The following is a 21,807-nucleotide window of genomic DNA, read 5'->3' as shown; positions in this document are numbered from 1 at the left end:
TTTTAAAAACTGAGTCCCCGGGGACAGTGACAGTATTGCGCCCCCCACCTCCAGCGCCCGGTGCGCGTGACCCCCCAGCCCCCCCCTAGTTACGGCCCTGGCCATGTACATGCTGGAACACTCATGGCTTGTCACTTACATTAGCCAATCAGCAGCAGCTACTATGGTAACTGGCACCTGATTGGTTGTGAGTGGGCAGACTGTAGATCAACATTTCCTTCATTGAATTTAATGGTGGGAACTGCTAGGTTATTAGCACTCATTATAACAGACATCACAGCATACTACTTACAGCATAGTGGTGTATACACAAGCTCCTGCTAGGCCAGTTACGGCAATGGGAGCCAGTAAGTCATTGAGTTCAATTGGAGCCGGTGAGCCATTGAGTTCAATGGGAGCCGGTAGCAATGCCGTACAGTAAATTCCTGTGTTTGTAAAAATGGCCAAACACTCCCGTTTGCAAATTTGGACAACAAATGCACAACATACATTGTTATCATTTACATAGCACCACTATGGGGTAGGTGTACTAAGCCTTGGAGAGAGATAAAGTGGAGAGAGATAAAGGGCCTGATTCAGCAAGGCTTGCTCAGCAGCGGGCCTTCACTGCATAATGAGCCCTGAAACGCTGCTATTTGTCCAAGTAACCTACCTGCATGCTGGGAGGAAAACCACACATATGCGAGAACATACAAACAGTACACAGATAGGACCCCAGTCAGAACCAAACTCACAGCCGCAGCAATGCTACCCACTCTTCCACCTACTGCATAAGAGGAGCCGGTGCGATTTCAAGGAAAAGGAGGACACCTGAACATTACTGAAAGTAGAAATTTATTCTAAGAGGAATGCAAAGGATAAGTAATCTATGTACATGTTCATCACAGGCTCTATACAATGGAAATATTGAAAGGCAATGTATCACGCATGTATTTTCTAACTATCCCGCACCTATGAAAGTCCACTAAACCTAAGATACAAGTTCATTATTTATATTCACACATTTTTTGATGAAACCTATATTACATATAAACTGCTTTCATATATAAAAACACATAGTTGTAATCACAGCAATTCTATTTCATTTAAAGCATTTATATTAGGAATGATTGAAGGCTACATTGACTTTTCTCTCTTTAAACACTCGCTTTAAAGGCCTCAGTTTACCTAAATACAGATTAACATTTTTCACTTGTTCTATTGTTATTTTCAAATGATAGGATATTAAGACTGGATTAAACATGTACGGCATCTTCTGTCTAATGAGGGTCAACTACTTAGAGCGAGGACACCTACCATGTTCCTTGGCAGCCATGCTCTGTGATGATCTGTGTGAACTTTTAATCTTCTATTGCTGTGAATGTGAAAAGATGCCTTTCAGTACAGGATCAACCAATATTGTAGGGTTAGCGGACTGTCTAAAGGGTTGTACACACGGGACTCAGTGTGTATCAAGATATAGTTAAGCTGTCAGAGAGACGGCTATCTACATCCTCCTATCCCGGCCAAATACACAGTCAGACAGAGTCTAGTGAAAATATTTTCCCCTACACTGTCTATTTGGCCGGGTGATAGCGAGGCTGTGGGGCCGCGCATTGCTATCGCCCGCAGTGCGCACACACACAGGGTGATTTTGTCACTCTAGTCAAAATCGCCTGGAAGAATCGCCCCGTGTGTACACGGCTTAAGGTTACAGCGGTGTCACAATACAATGCGGCCCCATATAAAGTGCCCAGCGGTTTTTCAGAAATTTCCTGATTGGTCAGATCTGTAGTGGCTGCAACGAATGAGGTGACTGAGATAGAGTTCAGGCTGGCTCATCATTATTATTAGCGGGAATCAAGAACTCATTCTTAATAGCAGATAATTACTAAGGAAGAGTTGGTCAGCCACTGATCCCAACAGATCTACGTGCCGTTCACATCGCTGGTTAGTGCTTATATTGAAATGATGTCATGAAGTTCCCCAATCTTCCAGTAGTGAGCTACGAATTGAGGTTGTAGGCGCGAAGGATGGTGGATGCTTCCGTACTTGAGTTCAGCTTCCAGGTTTTATTAATCACCCTTGTGTAGTTCTGGAGAATGAAATGTAGAAGTCCAAAGGCCAATTAGGAATGGTAGTAACTGAGTCAATTAATGATGATTACAGGTGACTTGCTGCTATGATCAATAGAGGTCACAAGTCTCTATAGTCCCAGTTATAAACCTCCATGTCTCTCTGTCATTTCTCAGTGTGTGATGATCATCCAACACACCACACAACACGCCACCTACGTCACAGCTCTCCCTTCTTCAGGCTGCAGTCCCGACACACACGGACTGGGTGATGCCACCCCCTAGAGGGGACTGGTCGCTGAGCATCCGAGCACAGCTGGCAGAACCCCTGGCCACAAGCCCGGCAGTGATGCCTGGACATTTTAGGGGTGAATGGCTTTTTGCATCCGTAGCACTGCGAGATCTCCTGGTCTGACACCCAATAGTTGGGGCGCGCGGCTTCCTTCACAAAACCTATAGTGTTAGAAAACAATAAGGTATGACAGATGAAGGGGACAGATGATACTGCATCCCAATTATATGGACCAAAACATTGATAGTGCTTTACGTTAATCCCTATAATAAGTGAACGAGGAACTGAGGTAGGTTTGCGCTAAACCTCACATATGACCAAATGGACTCTTCAATTATTTAGTGGAGCTTACAATCTATATTCCCTACCACATGTACACGCACACACAGACATTCTATGGATCATTTGTTGGGAGCCAATTAGCCTACCAGTATATTTTTGGATTGTGGGAGGAAACTGGAGCACCTGGAGGAAACCCACGCAAGCACGGGGAGAAAATACAAACTCCGCACAGTTAGAGCCATGGTGGGAATAGAACCCATGACCTCAGCGCTGTGAGGCAGTAATGCTAACCATTACACCATCCGTACTGCCCCGTATATATAACACATGGTGGGGATAGAACCCATGACCTCAGCGCTGTGAGGCAGTAATGCTAACCATTGCACCATCCGTACTGCCCAATCATTGACAACCCATCCCCATATAGTTATATCCTAATTTAGCGCCTGGTGGATTCCTCTCCATGGCTTCCCCCGGCTGATTAGCCACATCTGACAGTATGGAGAGGAGAGGTCTCTAAGCTAGGGCAGACATGGTGGTGTGAGGCTAAGGGGGATGCGGTTCTTCAAACATAAATTAGCAAGCTTTATTATAGGCCTAATTCAGTGTGGATTGTAGTTTTGCGAATCCTTATAAAACTACAACTCGCGGCGGTAGGCTGCAGGAGGCCGTCCAGCACACCATGTTCCACCTTGTGATGTGACTGCACAATTTTGTGTGCACAGCACTGTTGTGTGAGCGTTTTGCTATGCAGCAACACAACTGCAGTTTAAGTGCACGACATTCCGGAAACTGCACATGCGCAGTTTCCAGAAATGTGCGATCTGCTGTATTATGGAGACTGCATGGCTATCTGAATTAGCCCCAATGTGTGGAACTCTGATATAACGGTTAATCTGTGTATTCCCAGCATACTTCTAGAGAATCAGAGGACCTTACCCATGGGATACTCCATCACAGAAGACACCATGTCCAGTGAGCTCTGAGCCATCTCTGTCACTTTGCGAGGTAACAGACTACTCCCATTATCTTCCCCAGTCTGCTGACCTGTGGGGAGAGCCAAAAACGCTGATGGAGAAAGCTAGAAATTCTATCAAATCCAATTCAAAAGGATATAAATGAAAGTGGAATTCGGAGACGGCCAAAGCAGAATTGATACGTTATTTCTATCAGTGATGTATTTATCTAATCACACCTGCAGCTATAAGGGCGGTTTCACAGGCTCCGGCTGACGTGGGGAGGCAACACACTGCACGGACAAAAGCCGCGCCGTACACAGTAGTTAATAATGGACAGGATTGTGTCTGTTCACACGGGACGGTCATGGTCCGGCCGCCCGGTTGCAGCCGGATGTCACTAAGGACGGCTGCTGGGCTGTGGCCATCCCGACCATTGTAAACTTTTACACACAGTACCGCTTCTTGGCCGTGCGGAGTTTTGCTGCCTGGCGTCAGCCACAGCGTGTAAAACCGCCCTAAGGGGTTGATTTAATTAGAAGCGACTTATACCCCTTTCAGACTGCCAAAACAACCCGGGTTATTGCCGTGTCCACCCGGGATGATATGCGGTGTGAAAGCACCACTGACAAAATTCCTGGGTTCCTGGGCTCTGACCTTGGTTGCTGTACAGTGTGAACCAAATGAAATTAAGCCTTACCAGGTGATAAAGTTTAGAGTGAGAAAGTAGCAATCGGCTCCTAACTGTCATGCTTCAGAGTGTTTGGAAAATGGCACATGGGAGCTAATTGGTTGGTACTTTATCACTCTCCCCTATCACTTGCTAAGGCACATTTGGCCAATAATATGTTACATACCACCATCCATGCCCATCACACCCGTCAGCCTCTCTCTCACCTTTCGTAGGCCCTTTACTGTGACACTTTTTGCACACACGCACAGGGGAGGGGCCCCAGCCTCTCTCAGGAACGGGCATAGTTACATTGGAGCAGTTGTGGCAGAAGCCCTCCCCACAAGCTCGGCAGTGATGTTTGCGTTCAGGCGGGAGGAAGCCTTTCTTACATCCGTGACACTCCTATAGGGAGGGAAAAAAACATTTGGATTAGCAGATCCGCTAATGACGTATTACGGAGGAATAAAGGGTGTGTGTGTGTGTGTGTGTGTGTGTGTGTGTGTGGCACATATCATTTTTGTGGCTCTATAAATGATTGAGTCAGCTGGTGGAGAAATAATATCATTTGACGGTTTTTAGACATTTTAATTTCTGTGTGACGTTCCACTGGGCATCGCTGCAATGCCCGGCTGTGCCATATGAGGCAAGGCCGGCAGACACAAAGTTCTAGAGCGGCACACAGCGTTGATGTCGGCAAATTGATTTCCTGCCAATGTTGCTGAGAACACAATAAGGTTTTACCGAGTTCAGGCTGTAATCCCTGTCCCATAACGTGACATGTATATGATGTTTATATACAATGATTAGCAATTTCATTACAGAACAGCTTCTTGCTCCCAACTGCCTGTAGAAAAGCCCAAGTTTGCCAGCAGATAGATTTAACAAGAACACATAAGGTGCTGTGAGACCAGTGTGTTCCTTGGATGTTGCAAAGCAGCTGTTGATCCCTACTGCGACTAGCTAGGGGCCTAGGGCCAAACAAAGGGGCAAAGGCTATTCTCTGGGCGGTATTCAATGTGGATACCTGCGAGGTGCAGTGAATCCTTTTTAGGATTCGCTGCACATTCGCCACGTTCCGGAGCCAGCGGGCTCCGGTATTCAACGTGTCAGGGGCTCGCTGCCCCTGACAGGCGAATATGAGCTCCTGCGGCGAATGCCACAGGGAGCCTGAGGAGGGTGCCAGGCAGAGAGATGGAAGTCTCTCTGCCTGCCCCTGAACGTTTGTGGGGGGCAGGTGGGCTCCCCGGGTGCCAGGCAGCACAGGCTGCCCCCCGGGGGTGCCAGCAGGGGACCGTATATTCGCTATACCCGATCGTAACGATCGAGTGCAGTGAATATATGAATATGTAATGAGCGGCTCGGCTCCGGCGCCCCCTGCTGGCTGCTGTGTATATTTTTTTTTTAAATTAAATATATATTCATGTGCTGTAAGCACATGAATAAAAGTAGCATGCCCCTCCTCAGAATAAAATTCCCGATTTTTTGACACCAATTGTAAAACAAAACACTTTATTTTAAAAGTTCACCTTCCACTTCACCATAAAAAGATAGCGATTGCTACTCGGTAAATCATGGCGAAAAAAACCTTCAAATGTATTCGCCATGTGGTCATTGAATAGGGTGATTCACCGTTTTTGTCAAAAATTCGCCAAACAGCACAAATTCGCCATAAAAACATGGCGAATCAGGCTCATTGAATACCGCCCTATGAATGCACCAGCAACAGAAATAGGTGCCTTGTCAAACACTGGGTCTCTCTCTCTCTCTCTCTCTTGGTCTCTCTCTCTCTTGGTCTCTCTCTCACTTGGTCTCTCTCTCTCTCTATATATATATATATATATATATATATGTGGCTAGTGTCCGTGCAGTTCTGAAACACTGGCATCTGTTGGCAGCGAGTGAAACTACATCTACTAGCGTTCAAAGCATTTGCTAGTATAAAATATATGAAAAACATACTACAAAGCTATAATCTACTACAACACCTATGGAGGGAATAACAAACAGTATTAAACGTTGCACAAGACAGAGTATCATTGTGAGAGCCATGGAACACAGAGCCCAGACAATCTATATCTATCTATGAGGCTAAATACTCCTTACCTCTGAGGTGAAGTACTGCCAACGATTACTAGAAGCCACTCGAGGAACCAAATTACAGAAAATTAAAGAAAAATGATCTGTTTGAAACTTGCTGGATATGCCAACATGTGTGCTCAATGTTTGAGATCCAAGAAGATGACCTCAATCACAATAACCCTGAATTGCACCAGTGATGAGAGCAAGAGGCAGGGCTGATATATTATTTACATTGGCGTTGAATTAAAGCGCTATTTCAGCAGAGGAACCCAATGTGTGTGAGAAAACACACCCTACACATTACATGCGAGACGCAGTCCGCATGGATGACAGGAAGGGTCAACGGACGAATGCTTTTTGGAGAAGCAGTAGTACCTGGAGTTTGGGTTTTACCTTGATGTGTATTATCTATCTGGCCAATCCATGTGAATGAATACCAACGCGCAGAGGAATTACTAAGCACCTGACTCCGCTTACTTACTGTAATCTCTGCATTGGGTCTCCAATAGGCTGGAGCCACTCTGTCAGTCAGCCATGAGGTGGCGGTACGCGTGGGTCCTAAACTATAGTCATTCACAGACTGGATGACTAAGTTCACCCCATCCAGGACACGCTGAGCTGCGTTGTGTTGGTCCAGTGAGCAAGAGTCGCCCTGCAGGAATATATAGGAAAGAATACATTGATCATCCCTGACATATAAAGAAGGGGTACAGGGCTAGTAAGTGGGCATGTGAACCACAAGGATGACAATGTCATGGTAATGCCAGGTTCATACAAGCAGTAATTCCCAAGTACTGGCAGAGAAGTAGTATAACATGATGACCCTCCTGAGTGTCAATTGCCTTCTGCTCTGACTGTATCTGAAACAGAGGGGTGAATTTATGAAGCTTGGAGAAGTGTTATCTATCCCCATAAAGAACGTTATGAGCAAGGTGATAATGGTTCAGCCAATCAGCTACAATATGTAAATTGTCAGGTAAGAGCTGATTGGCTGAACCATTATCACCTTGCTCATAACGTTCTTTATGGGGATAGATAACACTTCTCCAAGCTTCATAAATTCACCCTCAGCTCCCAGAGGCAATCGGCTGCACTGTCTATCCTGTGCCTGCAGTCAGGTGTTAGTCCCTGTGGGAGGAAAAGATCCACCCTATGGTCACGGTTCACTTTCCCTGTTTAATCAGAGAGTAATATCTCACCACTAAGGGGGCATTTTTATGCCATTTCAATGATCTGAAGACTGAAGTGGGCGTGTTTTTACACAAGACGTCTCCAGCGGCATTCCAAGGATTTGCACAACCGCTGCACACAAAGACACAGCGGTGCTGCCATATGCCTCCATCTCTGAATCAGTTCTTTGCTTAGGAAGTCAGTTTTTTTCCGTTCAAAGATTCCACGGCCATATATTCTAATGGCGACACAATGATACACACTGGGAATGCTATAGAATGCTACTACCACACACTAAGGGGTGAATTTACTAAGATGGGAGTTCTACTGAAGAAGAGATGTTGCCCATAGCAACCAATCAATTTATCAGATTTTATCTGTTATCTTCTAGAAGGTTCTAAATAAATGCCTTATTTATTTAGCACCTTCTAGAACAGGCATGGCCGAACTGTGGTCCTACAGCTGTTGTGAAACTACACATCCCAGCATGCTTTGCCATAGTTTACCATTCTCTAATAGCAAAACTGTGGCAGGGCATGCTGGGACTTGTAGTTTCACAACAGCTGGAGGGCCATAGTTTGGCCATGCCTGTTCTAGAAGATAATAGATTTGAATCTGATTTTGACTATTAAAATGCCATTGAGCAAATGAGCTGCAGTGCTTTAGAGATGACAGGGAGAGGAGGGTTAGGGTTAGTCTGTAAGGAGGGCGGTTTAGGGTGTTGGTAAGGATTGGGGTTAGTTTACTTTGCGAAAAAAGTGTTGGGATTCTGACCATTAGCATCATGTGCCCAACCCCATTTACAATAGCAGCATGTGACCTATATCCCAGGTCTAACCAGGGCCGGCGCCACCACTAGGCAGACTCAGGCATTTGCCTAGGGCGCCGGCCACTGGAGGGCGGTACTGAGCTGCAGCTAGCGCTCACGCCCGAGGAGAGCAGCTGTTAAGTACCAGAACAGGTGAGCTTACAACATTACACCCGCCCGCCCGGCCTGCCCCCCCTGCCGATCATTCCCCCCCCGTGGAGCCCAATCGTTGAAGTGATCGGCGGGTGCTGCCGCCAAACCCCCGTGCTGGTCAGTAACTCTCTGCTGCAACATGTGAGTTTACACCTGCCTGGCCCGCCCGTTGATGCTATAGGCGGGTGTTCCCCGCATTCCCCCACCCTTGCTGGTAAGCGCCGTGGCTATTTGCGGGTGAGCTTACACCCGCCTGCCCGACGTGACTATAAGTGCCGACTTCAGCAGCCTCTGAAGAAAGCCGGGGGGTGGGAGTCCCACTCCCCGGCTATGTTGAGGTGAGAGGGGGCGGCGGAGAGAAGTGTGTCCCGCGACAGGGGGGGTGTGCGGTTGGCAATGGGCAGGCGGGCGGGTGCTTGAAGATTTGCCTAGGGCGCTGGGACAGTTCACACCGGCCCTGGGTCTAACAAACATACACGGCTACAGAGAACCCTACAGAATCAGTTATGGAGAAGGGGATTGGAAGAAATATTTTGGAGTTACCTCAGACCAGACATGCCGAACCTCCTGTCGTACGAGTGATCCATCAGGGCCACGGTTTCCATACCAATACTGCCGGCTGCGGTAGATTATCCCACAGACACGGCACTCTAGGACGTACCTGCAGATTTAAGGTATTAACTCCTCGTATAGAACAGAAGCAATTTCCCAAGATGCTTGCTCTAGTTTTTGATTTTTATTTTTTTTTATATATTTTTTATTGTATTGAGGCATCAAAATACAACTTTACAAGGAAGATGATGGTAACATGTCAAGCATTGTATAAGAACATTTCCATCAATGTTATATATAATTCCCATTTGAAGAGTAACCCCAAGCTGACTGAGGACCCGGAGACTCACTTGCCATTCAGAGCTCCGATACCCCTTCACCTGCCGGTCCCCGCCAGCGATCACCGGCAACGGCATTGAGTGTTTCACCCATTGGACGCATTGCCGCCCGCCCGTCAACCCGGCGGTTGTCTGCAGGAACGTGCACCAGTTTACATCGGAGGACGCTCTCGCCCGCCGCAGTGTTCAGCGGCTCACACTTGGCTGTCTGGCCGGTGTAGCTGCTTCTACATTTTACACTGCTGGACGCACGGCGGAGCGCTCACCCACGCACCCCTATTGGGACCTGCTAAAGCCTGCACATCAGGGACTGTGAGACACCATCAAGCCGTTCCCCACCAATTCTATGAGGTAACCAACAAGTGCTGATTTTGCAATCTCCACAATTAAGGAATTACAAGGAATCCATTGCCTACCGTTGTTGCCTATTTGGAAAAACATACCCCCATATTTTTATCACAGCGCTGGGACTTTCACCCTTTCATAGAGGACGGTAATCAACTCTTGTCCATATTGTGCGCACTATTCAAAGTACCTATCCAGGACTTGGTAACTATTTGTTACTTTTATACAATCTTGCATTGATGTTCATGTTTTAATTGTGTATTGCATGCATGCAATGTATTATTTGTGTTATTTATTATTAATTAAACTGTAAGTTTCTGTGTGCATAAGGCGCCCACTGGTAATTCTTTCTATCTTATATTTAACTGTGCAGTTTTCTAGGACAGCTGACATGCTATGGGACCAGAAGTTACAGTTACCCAACGGACTATGCAGGAGATTCATGGGAAAGGTAGGACATTGGGCCTCATTCAGCATGGAATGCAAAATGGGCAAAGCCCTGTGCACTGCAGGTGGGGCAGATGTAACAGGTGCAGAGAGTTAGATTTAGGTGGAGTGTTTTCAAACGGAAATCTAAATTGCAGTGTAAGAATAAAGCAGCCAGTATTTACCATGCACAGAAACAAAATAACTCGCCCAAATCTAACTCTCTGCACATGTTACATCTGCCTCACCTACATTGCAGCATGGTTTTGCCCATTAGTTCTTTTACTATGCATATAACAAAAGACAAAACCAATTTAAAAAAAAATCAACGCACCCAGACCAGGCGTATTTTGCCAAGCCCATCCAGGGGCTATCTGTGGATGCCACAGTTTTGGGGATAACGAGCATCTCTCGCCCGCTCTCATAACACCGCTGTGGGAGAAAAGGTGGGACGTTATTAATAATACTTGGTTTATCCATATTTAGTACACAAACGCTCTAAAGCACAACTTCATACTAGTCTAAAGCCCCATACACACTACACAATTTATTAAAAGATATTGCTCATAGGGGTCCTTCTGAGTGATATCTTTTAAAAAAAAAACATGTAGTGTGTATGGTCAATATCGTTAGCGATCCTCGCTGCCACACATCGTTACCGACCCCCTTGTCATCACAGCATAGCCAAAACTGCAGGTCAATTTTGGCTATGTTGCCAACAAAACTGCATGTTCCTCGTACGCTGGTGATGTCACTGGACAATATCTTCAAGTTATTGTGTAGTGTGTATGCAGGTACTCTTTACCTAGAAGGGCGCCAGCGATTGGAATCGCGGGCGTCGGGGGTAAAATCGCGGACATCGCGGGCATCGCGGGTAAATCGCGGGTACATAAAAATCTGCTGCCCGCGATGACCGCGATTTTCCCATAGGGAACAATGTTAAAAAGGCTGATTGACCGCGATTTTCATGTAAAATGCCTCAATGCCCGCGATTTGGCCATAGGAATCAATGTTAAATGGGCTACAGAGCTCAAATAGGCACAATTAACCCTTAAATGTCCCCCCAAATTTTTAACGCCACCCCACGATCCACGCCAACCCGAAGCGTGGCGAGCGCAGCGAGCCCGCGAGGGGCGGCGGTACGCGTCCTCCGACCTTTTCATGCCCTACTATCCACGTCGGCGTGGAGTTGAGAATAGAATAGTGTGGCGAGCGCAGCGAGCCACCGAGCCCGAAGCGTGGCGAGCGCAGCGAGCCCCGCGAGGGGCCGCGGATACCTTCACAGGTAAACGCGTCCCTTCGCGGACTTCACAGGTGTCCGCGTGGCCACGGACACCTGTGAAGCCCGCGAGGGGACGCGTTTACCTGTGAAGGTATCCGCGTCCGCTCGCCACGCTTCGGGCTCGCTGCGCTCGCCACACTATTCTATTCTCAACTCCACGCCGACGTGGATAGTAGGGCATGAAAAGGTCGGAGGACGCGTACCGCCGCCCCTCGCGGGCTCGCTGCGCTCGCCACGCTTCGGGTTGGCGTGGATCGTGGGGTGGTGTTAAAAATTTGGGGGGACATTTAAGGGTTAATTGTGCCTATTTGGGCTCTGTAGCCCATTTAACATTGATTCCTATGGCCACATCGGGTCCATTGAGGCATTTAACAGTAAAATCGCGTCGGTCGGGCCATTTAACATTGATTCCTATGGGAAATCGGGTGCATCGCGTCGCGGGCATCGCGGGTACATTTATGGCCGGCCGCGACGCGACCGACGCGATTTCCATGTTTAACATGGGTTTCAATGGGAAATCGCGGGCATCGCGTCGGTCGCGTCGCGGCCAGACATAAATGTACCCGCGATCACCACGACGGGCGCCCTTCTAGGTAAAGAGTACCTGTATGCACAATACCTTCCACCAGCAAATATTATTTCCTCCCCTGCGTTCCCATCGCTACTAGTCTACAGCCCCCCCTCCCCTGTGTCCCTATCTCTAGTAGCATACAGATGCCCTACTCACCTTACAAATCAAAACTTTGTTGTTATATTCATGGGCAAATTGGCACAAACCATCTGCTTGGTGGGGAACACTGTCCTTGAGGTGGTTCATTCTGTTCTTACAGCGAGACCTGTAGTTTATAGATAAACCATTAACAATCTTAATACAGGATAATTATTATATGCTTCATTCAGTGATAAGACAAACTCATAAGGCGATAACACACTTGATTTTGATTTTAAAGTGTAAATGATTGCCAATTTATTTATTTATTAATTAGCAGTTTCTTATATATAGCGCACACAGATTCCACAGCGCTTTACAGAGAATATTTGACCATTCACATCAGTCCCCGCTCCAGTGGAGCTTACAATCTATATTCCCTACCAACGTGTACACGCACACACAGACATTCTGGGGTTAATTTGTTAGGAGCCAATTAGCCTACCTGTATATTTTTGGATTGTGGGAGGAAACCGGAGTACCCAGAGGAAACCCATGCAAGTACGGGGAGAATATACAGACTCCGCACAGTTAGGGTCATGGTGGGAATAGAACCCAGGACCTCAGTGCTGTGAGGCAGTAATGCTTCCATCACACCGTCCGTACTGCCACTTTAAACAAACTGGAGATTTCTTACCAAATCTCTCACTTTCTCCTGCTAACATTTCATTTCCCGATCTGGCCCAGCATCCCATACACTAGTATTGGGGCAGCACGGATGGTGTGATGGTTAGCATTACTGCCTCACAGCGCTGAGTTTGATTCCCACCATGGCTCTAACTGTGCAGAGTTTGTATATTCGCCCCGTGCTTGTGTGGGTTTCCTCCGGGTATTCCAGTTTCCTCCCACTGGATACAGTCACAAAGTCTACAAGTATTAGGTCGCCAAGCATTGAGTCAACATGGGTTAGGTCGACAGTCAAAAGGTTGACATGGTTGTTTTTTTTGAGTCGACATGTGCCGACAGGAGGTATTTTATGCCCTACCATCCACTAGGGCGTGGTGGGAGAACAAAATAGTGCCCGAAGCATGGCGAGCAACCCATAGCGCCCCACAGGACCGGGTGTACCACTCTACAGCACACTGGCAAATAATCTGCACGAACTCAAAAATGTGCTGGATCTAAAAATAACCCATGGTACCCCATGCCCTTCCACTCTATGGGAGGTTTGTGCACTCCCTGATCCCACCTCAGGGGGTATGGGTCATTGGGTTGACCAAATTAAGGTCGACATACATTGGGTCAACAACTGAACATTACCAGGCCTGTGGCCAACACATGTAAAAAGTTCGACATAGCTAAGGTTGACAAGGTCAAACGGTCGACACAAGCATTAGGTCGACAATGGAAAGGTTGACACTCCAAAAGGTGGACATGAGTTTTCACATTTTTTTGTTCCGAACGTCAACTGCGTGGACATCGCCACCGACTTAACGACTGTATACCACCTCAGGGCGGCTGCATGACAGATTGGCAGGTGGTCACACTCCCCACAGCACCGTACCATGCAGGATAAAGGGGCTCAGTCACAATTTGGGAACAAGATGTGCCTCTCCACTGCCTGCTCACCAATAAGTGCGCTATTGGGTACCCCATTAGTTACTGAAAGGAGAGGTGGGACACTCAGTTAGGACCCTTTAAATTAACCATGGATACCTATATAATACTAGTAGAAGTGGGTGTGCCAGAATTCTCCATCCAATGGCTGATGCCCCGCAGAGAGGGAGACTACAACCCCTGGGCATATCAGCAGACAAATACAATTGCTCAGTTACTTACAGAGTTGAAGCATACTAGCAGCTGTAACATGGAAGACTTACCCGCAACTTAAGCAACGCAGGGAACAAGTGAAGTATTCATCAGGGAAGAACGAGGTGATAGGAATCTGCTTATCCGGAATATCCCCAGAGAAGCTGTCACTCAGACTCTGTAAGAAAAACACAGATGAGATATACTCACACTCAAATCACTTTTACATATTGTTATTCCATCCAATCCTGACAAGCGTTCACAACCAAATACATCCGCCACAACCAAAATACACAGCAGAGGTGCTCTTCGTACCAGTATCTAACTCAGGGACGAGCATATTGTTTTCTTAATGTTCCCCTATACACTTGTGCAAGTTATCCCCAAGGAGAAGTCCCATGCAAACCCCCTCTTGAGCGATATATCGTATGCAGTCCTTTGCATACGATATATCACAGTCAATCCCAGCCAAGCCTGCCCGGCTCAGATGCGATCCAACAGATCGCTTCTGCAGCCGGTAAGACTCGCAGGCTCCGGTGCGATGCGCATGGGACCACACATTGCATCAGACCTGCTGTCAATCACATGCGATTTGGACACTTTTCATGCTACTGATCGCCCCAATCGCATGAAAAGAACCCAAATCCCATAGGATTCACCTAGGGTATGAGCACCTTTAGAAGGCTGCCCCCACTACGGGATGCAGTTAATTTGCCGGCGGTCGGGATCCCGGCGGTCGGAATCCCGACACTGGAATCCCGACCGCCGAAATCCCGAAACTTTCTCCCTCTGTGGGTGTCCACGACACCCATAGAGGGAGAATAAAATAGCGTGCCGAGCGTAGCGAGGCACCGGGCCCGCTGCGTGGCGAGCGCAGCGAGCCCGCAAGGGGGGGCGATCCATGTCCCCCCCTTTTCGGGATTTCGGCGGTCGGGATTCCAGTGTCGGGATTCCGACCGCCGGGATCCCGACCGCCGGCAAATCGTATCGGATCCCCCACTACAGGTACAGTATAATACCCATTTCCTACCTGTAGGGCTGTGAAAACATGGGACAGTGGCCTGGATGAGCGAGTGGAAGTATCCATGACTTGTTTCTTCACGGTCTCCTTTAACTGGAAGAAGTCAGTAGGTGGGATCACAGTCTTTGTCCCCACGTAATGGACTGAGCTAAAAGCTTCAGGAGGTACCGCCAGGTCATGGAATCTTTTCAACAGATCTGTCTCTGCCTGGCCACGGACCTTACTTCCTGCAGGACATAAGACAACATGCATGTAACAGTGCAGGGGACACATGCATACACAGCAGAAACCTCTATGTTATCACCGGTGGCCAGACACAATAGAAGCCAAATGCTCACCATGGCCTAGCAGATCTGTCCGCGAGGTCTCATGGAAAATGATGAGGGATGGCCCAAGACTGGATAAGGTCACCTCCAGCCCACAGCGACTTGACAAGGCTTTCAGTTCTGGGGTGAAGAATTTCAGGTAGGCCTGGGAAGCATTCCCCAGAAACTGGAACATATCATTGTGCAGACGCTCGGCTCTTGTCCTGTAGATCACCAAGTCAGACACTGCGAGAACCTTCAGAAGAAGGCGCAGCCGCTGGTTCAGTTTGTCAGTGGCTCCCAGGAGACCTTCTGTGTCCAGGAGGACAAGAGACAAGGCTGGGTTGTATGCTGCCCACACTCCCACGGTGCAGGAATCCGGGGAAGGGGAGGTACTGAAGACCTCAAAACCTTCAAAAAACATCTGATTGAGAGTGTGGGATTTCCCATCTCCAGTGTTGCCAAAAATGCTGAGAACTTTAACAGGTTTCTGAGGACAGCACCGGAGCTTATTGGTGAAGTCTGACACGTCTTTTACCTGGAAGAAATGAATACGAAAGGCTCAAATATTCTGGGAAACTGAAAATCTTCCTCACGTAACTAGTGAGAAAATCGCCACTGTCTATATATGTGTTACATCTTCTTGTATATAATTCTACCCAGCACTGCTCCATTCCCCACTGACTTGGGTTAAGCGCTCATAAGATGTTTCCTCACCCACCCCCCCCCACCCCCCCCCCCCCCACCCCCCCACCCCCCGATTTACAAATGTGCAATTGCCTGCAATAAATAAGATCGATATCTTGTCATTTGCAAGAAAATCCACCCAGTGTAATTTGGGGTTGTAGCTTCCCTATTAAGTTTCTTGCACATATATTAAACCACCCTATTAAGTCCATGTATATATTATTATTATTATTATTATTATTAATAACAGTTTCTTATATAGCGCACACATATTCCGCAGCACTTTACAGAGTATAGTTGAACATTCACGTCAGTCCCTGCCCCAGTGGCGCTTACAATCTATATTCCCTACCACATGTACACGCACACACAGACATTCTAGGGTTCATTTTGTTGGGAGCCAATTAACCTACCGGTATATTTTTGGATTGTGGGAGGAAACCGGAGTACCCAGAGGAAACCCACGCAAGTACAGGGAGAATATACAAACTCTGCACAGTGAGAGCCATGGTGGGAATAGAACCCATGACAGTGCCATAGGAATACATATGGATGACCGGTGGTGGGGATTCCGGCAGTAAGAATGCAGGCGCTGGCAACCCGAAGGAGGGATTACCGGTAGGGGTCTGGTAAGTAAACCTACCTTCCCCTTGCCCCCTCCTATCCACCACCACCTTGCAGCCTAATTCTAACCGCTTATGCTTAACCATCATACCCTGCTGCCTAAACCTCCGCCATACAGCCTAACCCTGTCCCCACCCTTCTAAGTGCCTAACCCTAAAGGCCCGTACACACTGGGCGACTTTCATCCGGAAGTTGCTCAGTTTGCTCGTTTGAATGGCTTTCAGCTAGAAAGCCGCCCAGTGTGTTCGGGACAGCGATAAGCGGTAAGTGCTGATGCGCGCTCCCACACCATCACTGGCCCGGCTGCTCATCTCCTGCTATGGAAAGCCATCCACCCCAATGAATATCACTAAAACAGGTGAAAAAAACCCCAGCATTTTTCAGCCCAGCGATTTTCCCATAATTCCCTGGGCATAATTGCCCTGTGTGTATGCACCTTAAGCCATCATCCACCCTGCAGCCTAACACTAACCTTACCCCCAGCTAATGCTGACGCTGCACACATGCTTACGTGCAGATGCCAGCATTCCAAAGCCGGCCTACTGGCGTTAGTTGGGATGCTGGCACCTGTACTAGGAGTGCCACCATCCCATCCTGCCATCACATCCACCCTATGTGGCAAATACATTCTACAAAATGCTTGTCTATGCCCTCTCTATGTTGTAATGTGCATAATGCTACCCCCTGCCGTGCCCTTGCTCCGTGTATATGGTACAGTCTGCACAATGCTGCTCTATGTCATATCTGTCGGCCATCTATTTGGTACTATATGGTATATGTTCTCCCTCTGTCTATATGGTACACCCCACATAATGCTGCCCTACACCATGTTCTACCTCTTCTATATTCCCTTGGAAGCAGCTGTAATAGTTCTGTATGGTGATGCAGCAGGAGGTGTCTATTACAAGCAGACGCCTCCTGCTGCAGTAGTGATCTGACGTGTGTCCTAGGATGCAGCATCAGATCACGCACTCACTCATGGTGACGCACAAGCTGCCATTCGTAGAGGCCAGGGAATCTCCATGCAACAACTGATATCCCTGCACTGTAGTATAGTGTACTGTTGCTGTGCACTGTAGTGTAGTATAGTGTATTTATTATTTATTTATTTATTTATTAACCGTTTCTAATACAGCACAAGTTTAACAGGGATAGTTGGAGGGCCCTGCTCGCAAGCTACCAATCCATAGTGTTCTATTGTTGTGCACTGTAGTGTATTGTAGTATGATGTACGATGTACTGTTGCTGTGCAGTGTAGTGTAGTGTAGTATAGTGTTCTATTGCTGTGCACTGTAGTGTATTGTAGTATGATGTACGATGTACTGTTGCTGTGCAGTGTAGTGTAGTTTAGTATAGTGTTCTATTGCTGTGCACTGTAGTGTATTGTAGTATGATGTAGTGTTGCTGTGCAGTGCAGTGTAGTATAGTATAGTGTTCTATTGCTGTGCAGTGTATTGTAGTATGATGCACTGTTGCTGTGCAGTGTAGTGTGATGTACTGTTGCTGTGTAGTGTAGTATAGTGTTCTATTGCTGTGTGCGTTACTGTATTGTAGTACGATGTACTGTTACGGAGCAGTGTAGTGTAGTTTTGTGTACTGTTGGTGCAGTGTAGTATAGTGTTCTATTGCTGTGCGCGTTAGTGTATTGTAGTACAATGTACTGTTGCTGAGCAGTGTAGTGTAGTGTTCTATTGCTGTGCGCGTTAGTGTATTGTAGTACAATGTACTGTTGCTGAGCAGTGTAGTGTAGTTTTGTGTACTGTTGGTGCAGTGTAGTATAGTGTTCTAATGCTGTGCTGTTCGGGTTGGGATCATTTGATCTATAGCATGATGGTGGACAGTCATTAGGTCGACACCATTAGGTTGACATGGGTCTAGGTTGACATGGGAAAAGGTTGACGTGGTTCTAGGTTGAAAGGTCATTAGTTTGACAGGTCATTAGTTTGACAGGTCATTAGTTCGACAATGTCTATGTCGACAGTCAAAATGTCGACATGGGTTTTTTCACAGGTCTTTTTACCTGAATGTCAACACACATGGACACAGGTTCAAGTGCACCGCATCCCCTCGCTCGCTATGCATCGGGCACGGTGCCTCGCTGTGCTTGGCACACTATTTTATTCTCCCACCACGTGGATGGTAGGGCATAAAATACTGCCTGTCGGCACATGTTGGCTCAAAAAACAGTGAAAAACCCCATGTTGACCTTATGACTGTCGACCTAGACATTTTCGAACTAATGACCTGTCGAACTAACGACCTTTTGACCTAGAACCGTGTCGACATTTTCCTATGTCGACCTAATGGCATCGACCATCATGCTGTAGACCAAATGACTGCATCCCGTGCTGTGCAGTGTAGTGTATTGTAGTATTATGGGATTCCGACTGTCAGTATACCAACATCGGAATCCCATCTGCTGTGAGTGAGCTCATTGTGGGCTTGGGGACTCACCACAGGTTCTATTCTCCCTCTATGGGGATTGTGGACCCCACGAGCGAGAATAGCCCCTGTAAGTCGGTATCCTGAATGTCAGGCATTTAACAGTCGGTATTCTGATGTCAATGTGCTAACCGTCAGAATCCCGACTGTCGGGAGGTCATCCGGCACCCGTATGATGTACTATGGCTGTGTAGCATAGTGTAATAAAGTGTCCTGTTGCAGTGAACTGTACTGTAAAGGCCCATACACACTGGGCGACTTTGAGCTGAAAGCACCTCAGTTTACTTGTTTGCTGCCCAGAGTGACTTTTACTGTGTGGATCATCGCATCAACAGTTTTTAGGCCAATTCCAAAAGGTCAATAGGCACAAGGTTGAAATAGGCAAAACGTCAACACTGAACTTGTTAGAAAAGGTAATTTTAGTCAATTTTTAGATTTCAACACATGGGCAATGCTTCGGGCAAGGTGCCTTACTGCACCCAGCACACTTTACCGTCCCCAATCGGAGTCCTCGTGGAAGGTAAAAGATAAAAAAGTTTTAAAAAAATGTACATAAAAAGCTCATGTTGACATTCTCATGTGTTGACCATTCTCCTGTCAAACATTTTACAACCATGTCAACCATATAGTGTCAACCTACTGACTGTTGGCCTATTATCCCTATCCTGTAGTGTATTCCTGTTGCGTTGCTGTTGTAGTGTGCTGTTGCTGTGCACTGTAGTGTAGTTTAGTACACTGTACTAGAGCATAGTGTTGCTGCACAATGTAGTGTAGTATAGTGATACTGTGCATTGTAGTGTAGTGGCATCTATATAGTCAGTGTTGCTGTGCATTGTTGTGTACTAGTGTACTGTTGCTGTGCATTGTAGTGTAGTGTATTGGTACTGCGCATTATGTGGTATAGTTGTGCATTGTAGTGTAGTTACTGTGCACTATAATGAATGCAGTGTATGCTGTGCATTGTTGTGTAGTGGTGCCGAGGCCACACGTTCTCACGCTGGTCACATGACTGTGTAAGGTGTGGGAGCCGGTGGTGCTGAGTTATCACTTCTGTACAATAAACAGGCCCACCACCCATACCATACATGAGTGGTAACAATTATCACACACAGCACACACACTGTGCCACCCACCTGCAAGTTCTCATTGTCATCCACCAGCAGGAAACTGCCCCCGTCCTCCTGCTCTGGTCCCTGCTGTTTCCCTGTCTGGGATCTGTTCATGGCCAGTGGGTCCCCAAGCAGTAGTGCAGACATGCCCCCGGCCGGCGGGTGACACACACAGGTGGCTTGATGACACTGCCAGAAGCAGGGTCACTGCACTGGCTGACAGGGGACAACGGGCACTTTCACTTTCACTGTTTACAAAACATATCCGGGAGCTGCGATGCCACCTTGTGCCCAGCCTGCAGTACTGCAAGCAGTGCTGCTACATGTGACAAAGATGCAGTCCCAGTGTAAAGGGCCCCCATACTCTTATGCGACTTTTTGGGGGCTTGTATTCGCATGCCTTTTCCCTTGAACTTCCCAGCAGCATCTTGCAGCCATGGCAATTCGAAAATTGCCGGGAAATGTCTGCCGCGCCATTTTTCCAGATGTTTTGCGCATGTGCAGTAGGGTCAGAGTGCTCTAGTGCTTAGACCCTACTGCTCCCAGTGCTCCTGTCACTGCTCCGGCAGAGAGGAAGGGCCCAGGCCAGAGGAGGAAAATGGACGGTTACCACGCACAAAACGCCGGCTTCCTGTCAATCAACTTGCAGACGGCCAGTGATTTAGAAAAGACGCTGGATTTTATCACAGAATGGCCTTGCGCACGCGTGTTACGATCCGTAAACATGTGCAATCATTCGATAATCGATCGCCTGTAAATTCACAGGCATGAGGTCAGGTCTGAATATCCTCTAAGCCACAGTCTGATTGGGCAGAGCATTTTTCCTACAGATGCTAATGGCTGCACTAGCATGTTTACTCTGCGTCCATCTCTGAATCACCCCCAATCCCACCGCACCTGCGCTCTGATGGGGGATGAGCAAAATTAGCCAATGCCTCATTTGCCCCTACCCAAAAGCCTCCACTGTCCCACAGAGAGAGTCCCTATCAGAAACTCAGTAGAGAGCTGCCTCTATGGATGTATGGTGCTGTCGCTGATTTTCAAATGGCCTTGCAAAGGCACGTTGCAGGCATTGCCCCTACATAACTTCTAACTGATCAATCCTCCATCCAGCAGATATTGTAGATTTGATGCTCCGTCTATACCATGGTGGCTCTTTAAGGGAGTATGAATACAACATAAATCACTTCAATGCCAGGAAAATGGCTAAACAACTAGGGGTCTCTAACAGTTGTTGGTTGTCTGTGTTGATGAATCCGCCATAAGGGTGCCACTGCACCAGACTGACATGCTTTGGGACTGATTCAGCTTCAATTGCAGTTTTACTAAACCAGTAGACACCACCGGTTTCACACATTTTGTGAAAGGTCCATACTGCCTGCACAACCTAGGGGTGTGACCCTACAGACCAATTTGAAAGCATTGGTCCATTGTCTTGTTTCTTTGTAGAGCAGTGATGTGTGTGTGGGGGGACTATGGCCAGTATTCAATGCCCCCGTTTCACCGTTTTTTTCCGGCGAATCGGGCTGTTTTCACTTCTTTTTAGGGTGAACTGGGGCATGCTATTTTTATTCATGTGCTTGAAAAACATTAATATATATTCCATTTTTAAATTATTTTACATTCGCCAGTACGTGGCCGGGAGACGCTCATTAGATATTCATATATTCACTGCACACTGGTCCCGGCTTCTTATGAGCGGGACCAGTGAAGCAGCTCCCTACCCCTGTGGCAGCAGTGTGTATTGCTGG

General features: G+C 47.4%; 1 protein-coding gene across 1 annotated transcript; it reads right to left on the bottom strand.

The window, feature by feature from the left end:
- Window positions 1–817: 817 nt before the first annotated feature.
- Window positions 818–20,357, bottom strand: LOC146036007 (zinc finger FYVE domain-containing protein 1-like). Its single transcript, XM_083159756.1, has 11 exons — window positions 20,081–20,357; window positions 15,228–15,732; window positions 14,899–15,116; window positions 13,940–14,046; window positions 12,138–12,246; window positions 10,463–10,560; window positions 9,011–9,128; window positions 6,818–6,988; window positions 4,482–4,659; window positions 3,568–3,675; window positions 818–2,507 (listed from the first exon to the last, which is right to left on the bottom strand). The coding sequence occupies exons 1-11, from the start codon at window positions 20,201–20,203 to the stop codon at window positions 2,275–2,277; spliced, it is 1,968 nt and encodes a 655-aa protein (XP_083015882.1). The 5' UTR covers window positions 20,204–20,357; the 3' UTR covers window positions 818–2,274.
- Window positions 20,358–21,807: the final 1,450 nt, after the last annotated feature.

This window comes from Crinia signifera, chromosome 9 (assembly GCF_055691185.1).
Source record: "Crinia signifera chromosome 9, ASM5569118v1, whole genome shotgun sequence".
NCBI classification, from domain to species: Eukaryota; Metazoa; Chordata; class Amphibia; order Anura; family Myobatrachidae; genus Crinia; species Crinia signifera.
This window is presented reverse-complemented; position numbering and strand designations above follow the sequence as displayed.

Excerpts from the sequence above, each read along its gene's own strand:
- LOC146036007 (XM_083159756.1), bottom strand. The coding sequence starts at position 20,203 with ATGTCTGCACTACTGCTTGGGGACCCACTGGCCATGAACAGATCCCAG. Across the intron at positions 10,561-12,137 it reads ACAAAGTTTTGATTTGTAAG|CGGTGTTATGAGAGCGGGCG; the intron begins GTGAGTAGGGCA and ends TTTCTCCCACAG. Across the intron at positions 4,660-6,817 it reads GACCCAATGCAGAGATTACA|GAGTGTCACGGATGTAAGAA; the intron begins GTAAGTAAGCGG and ends CCCTCCCTATAG.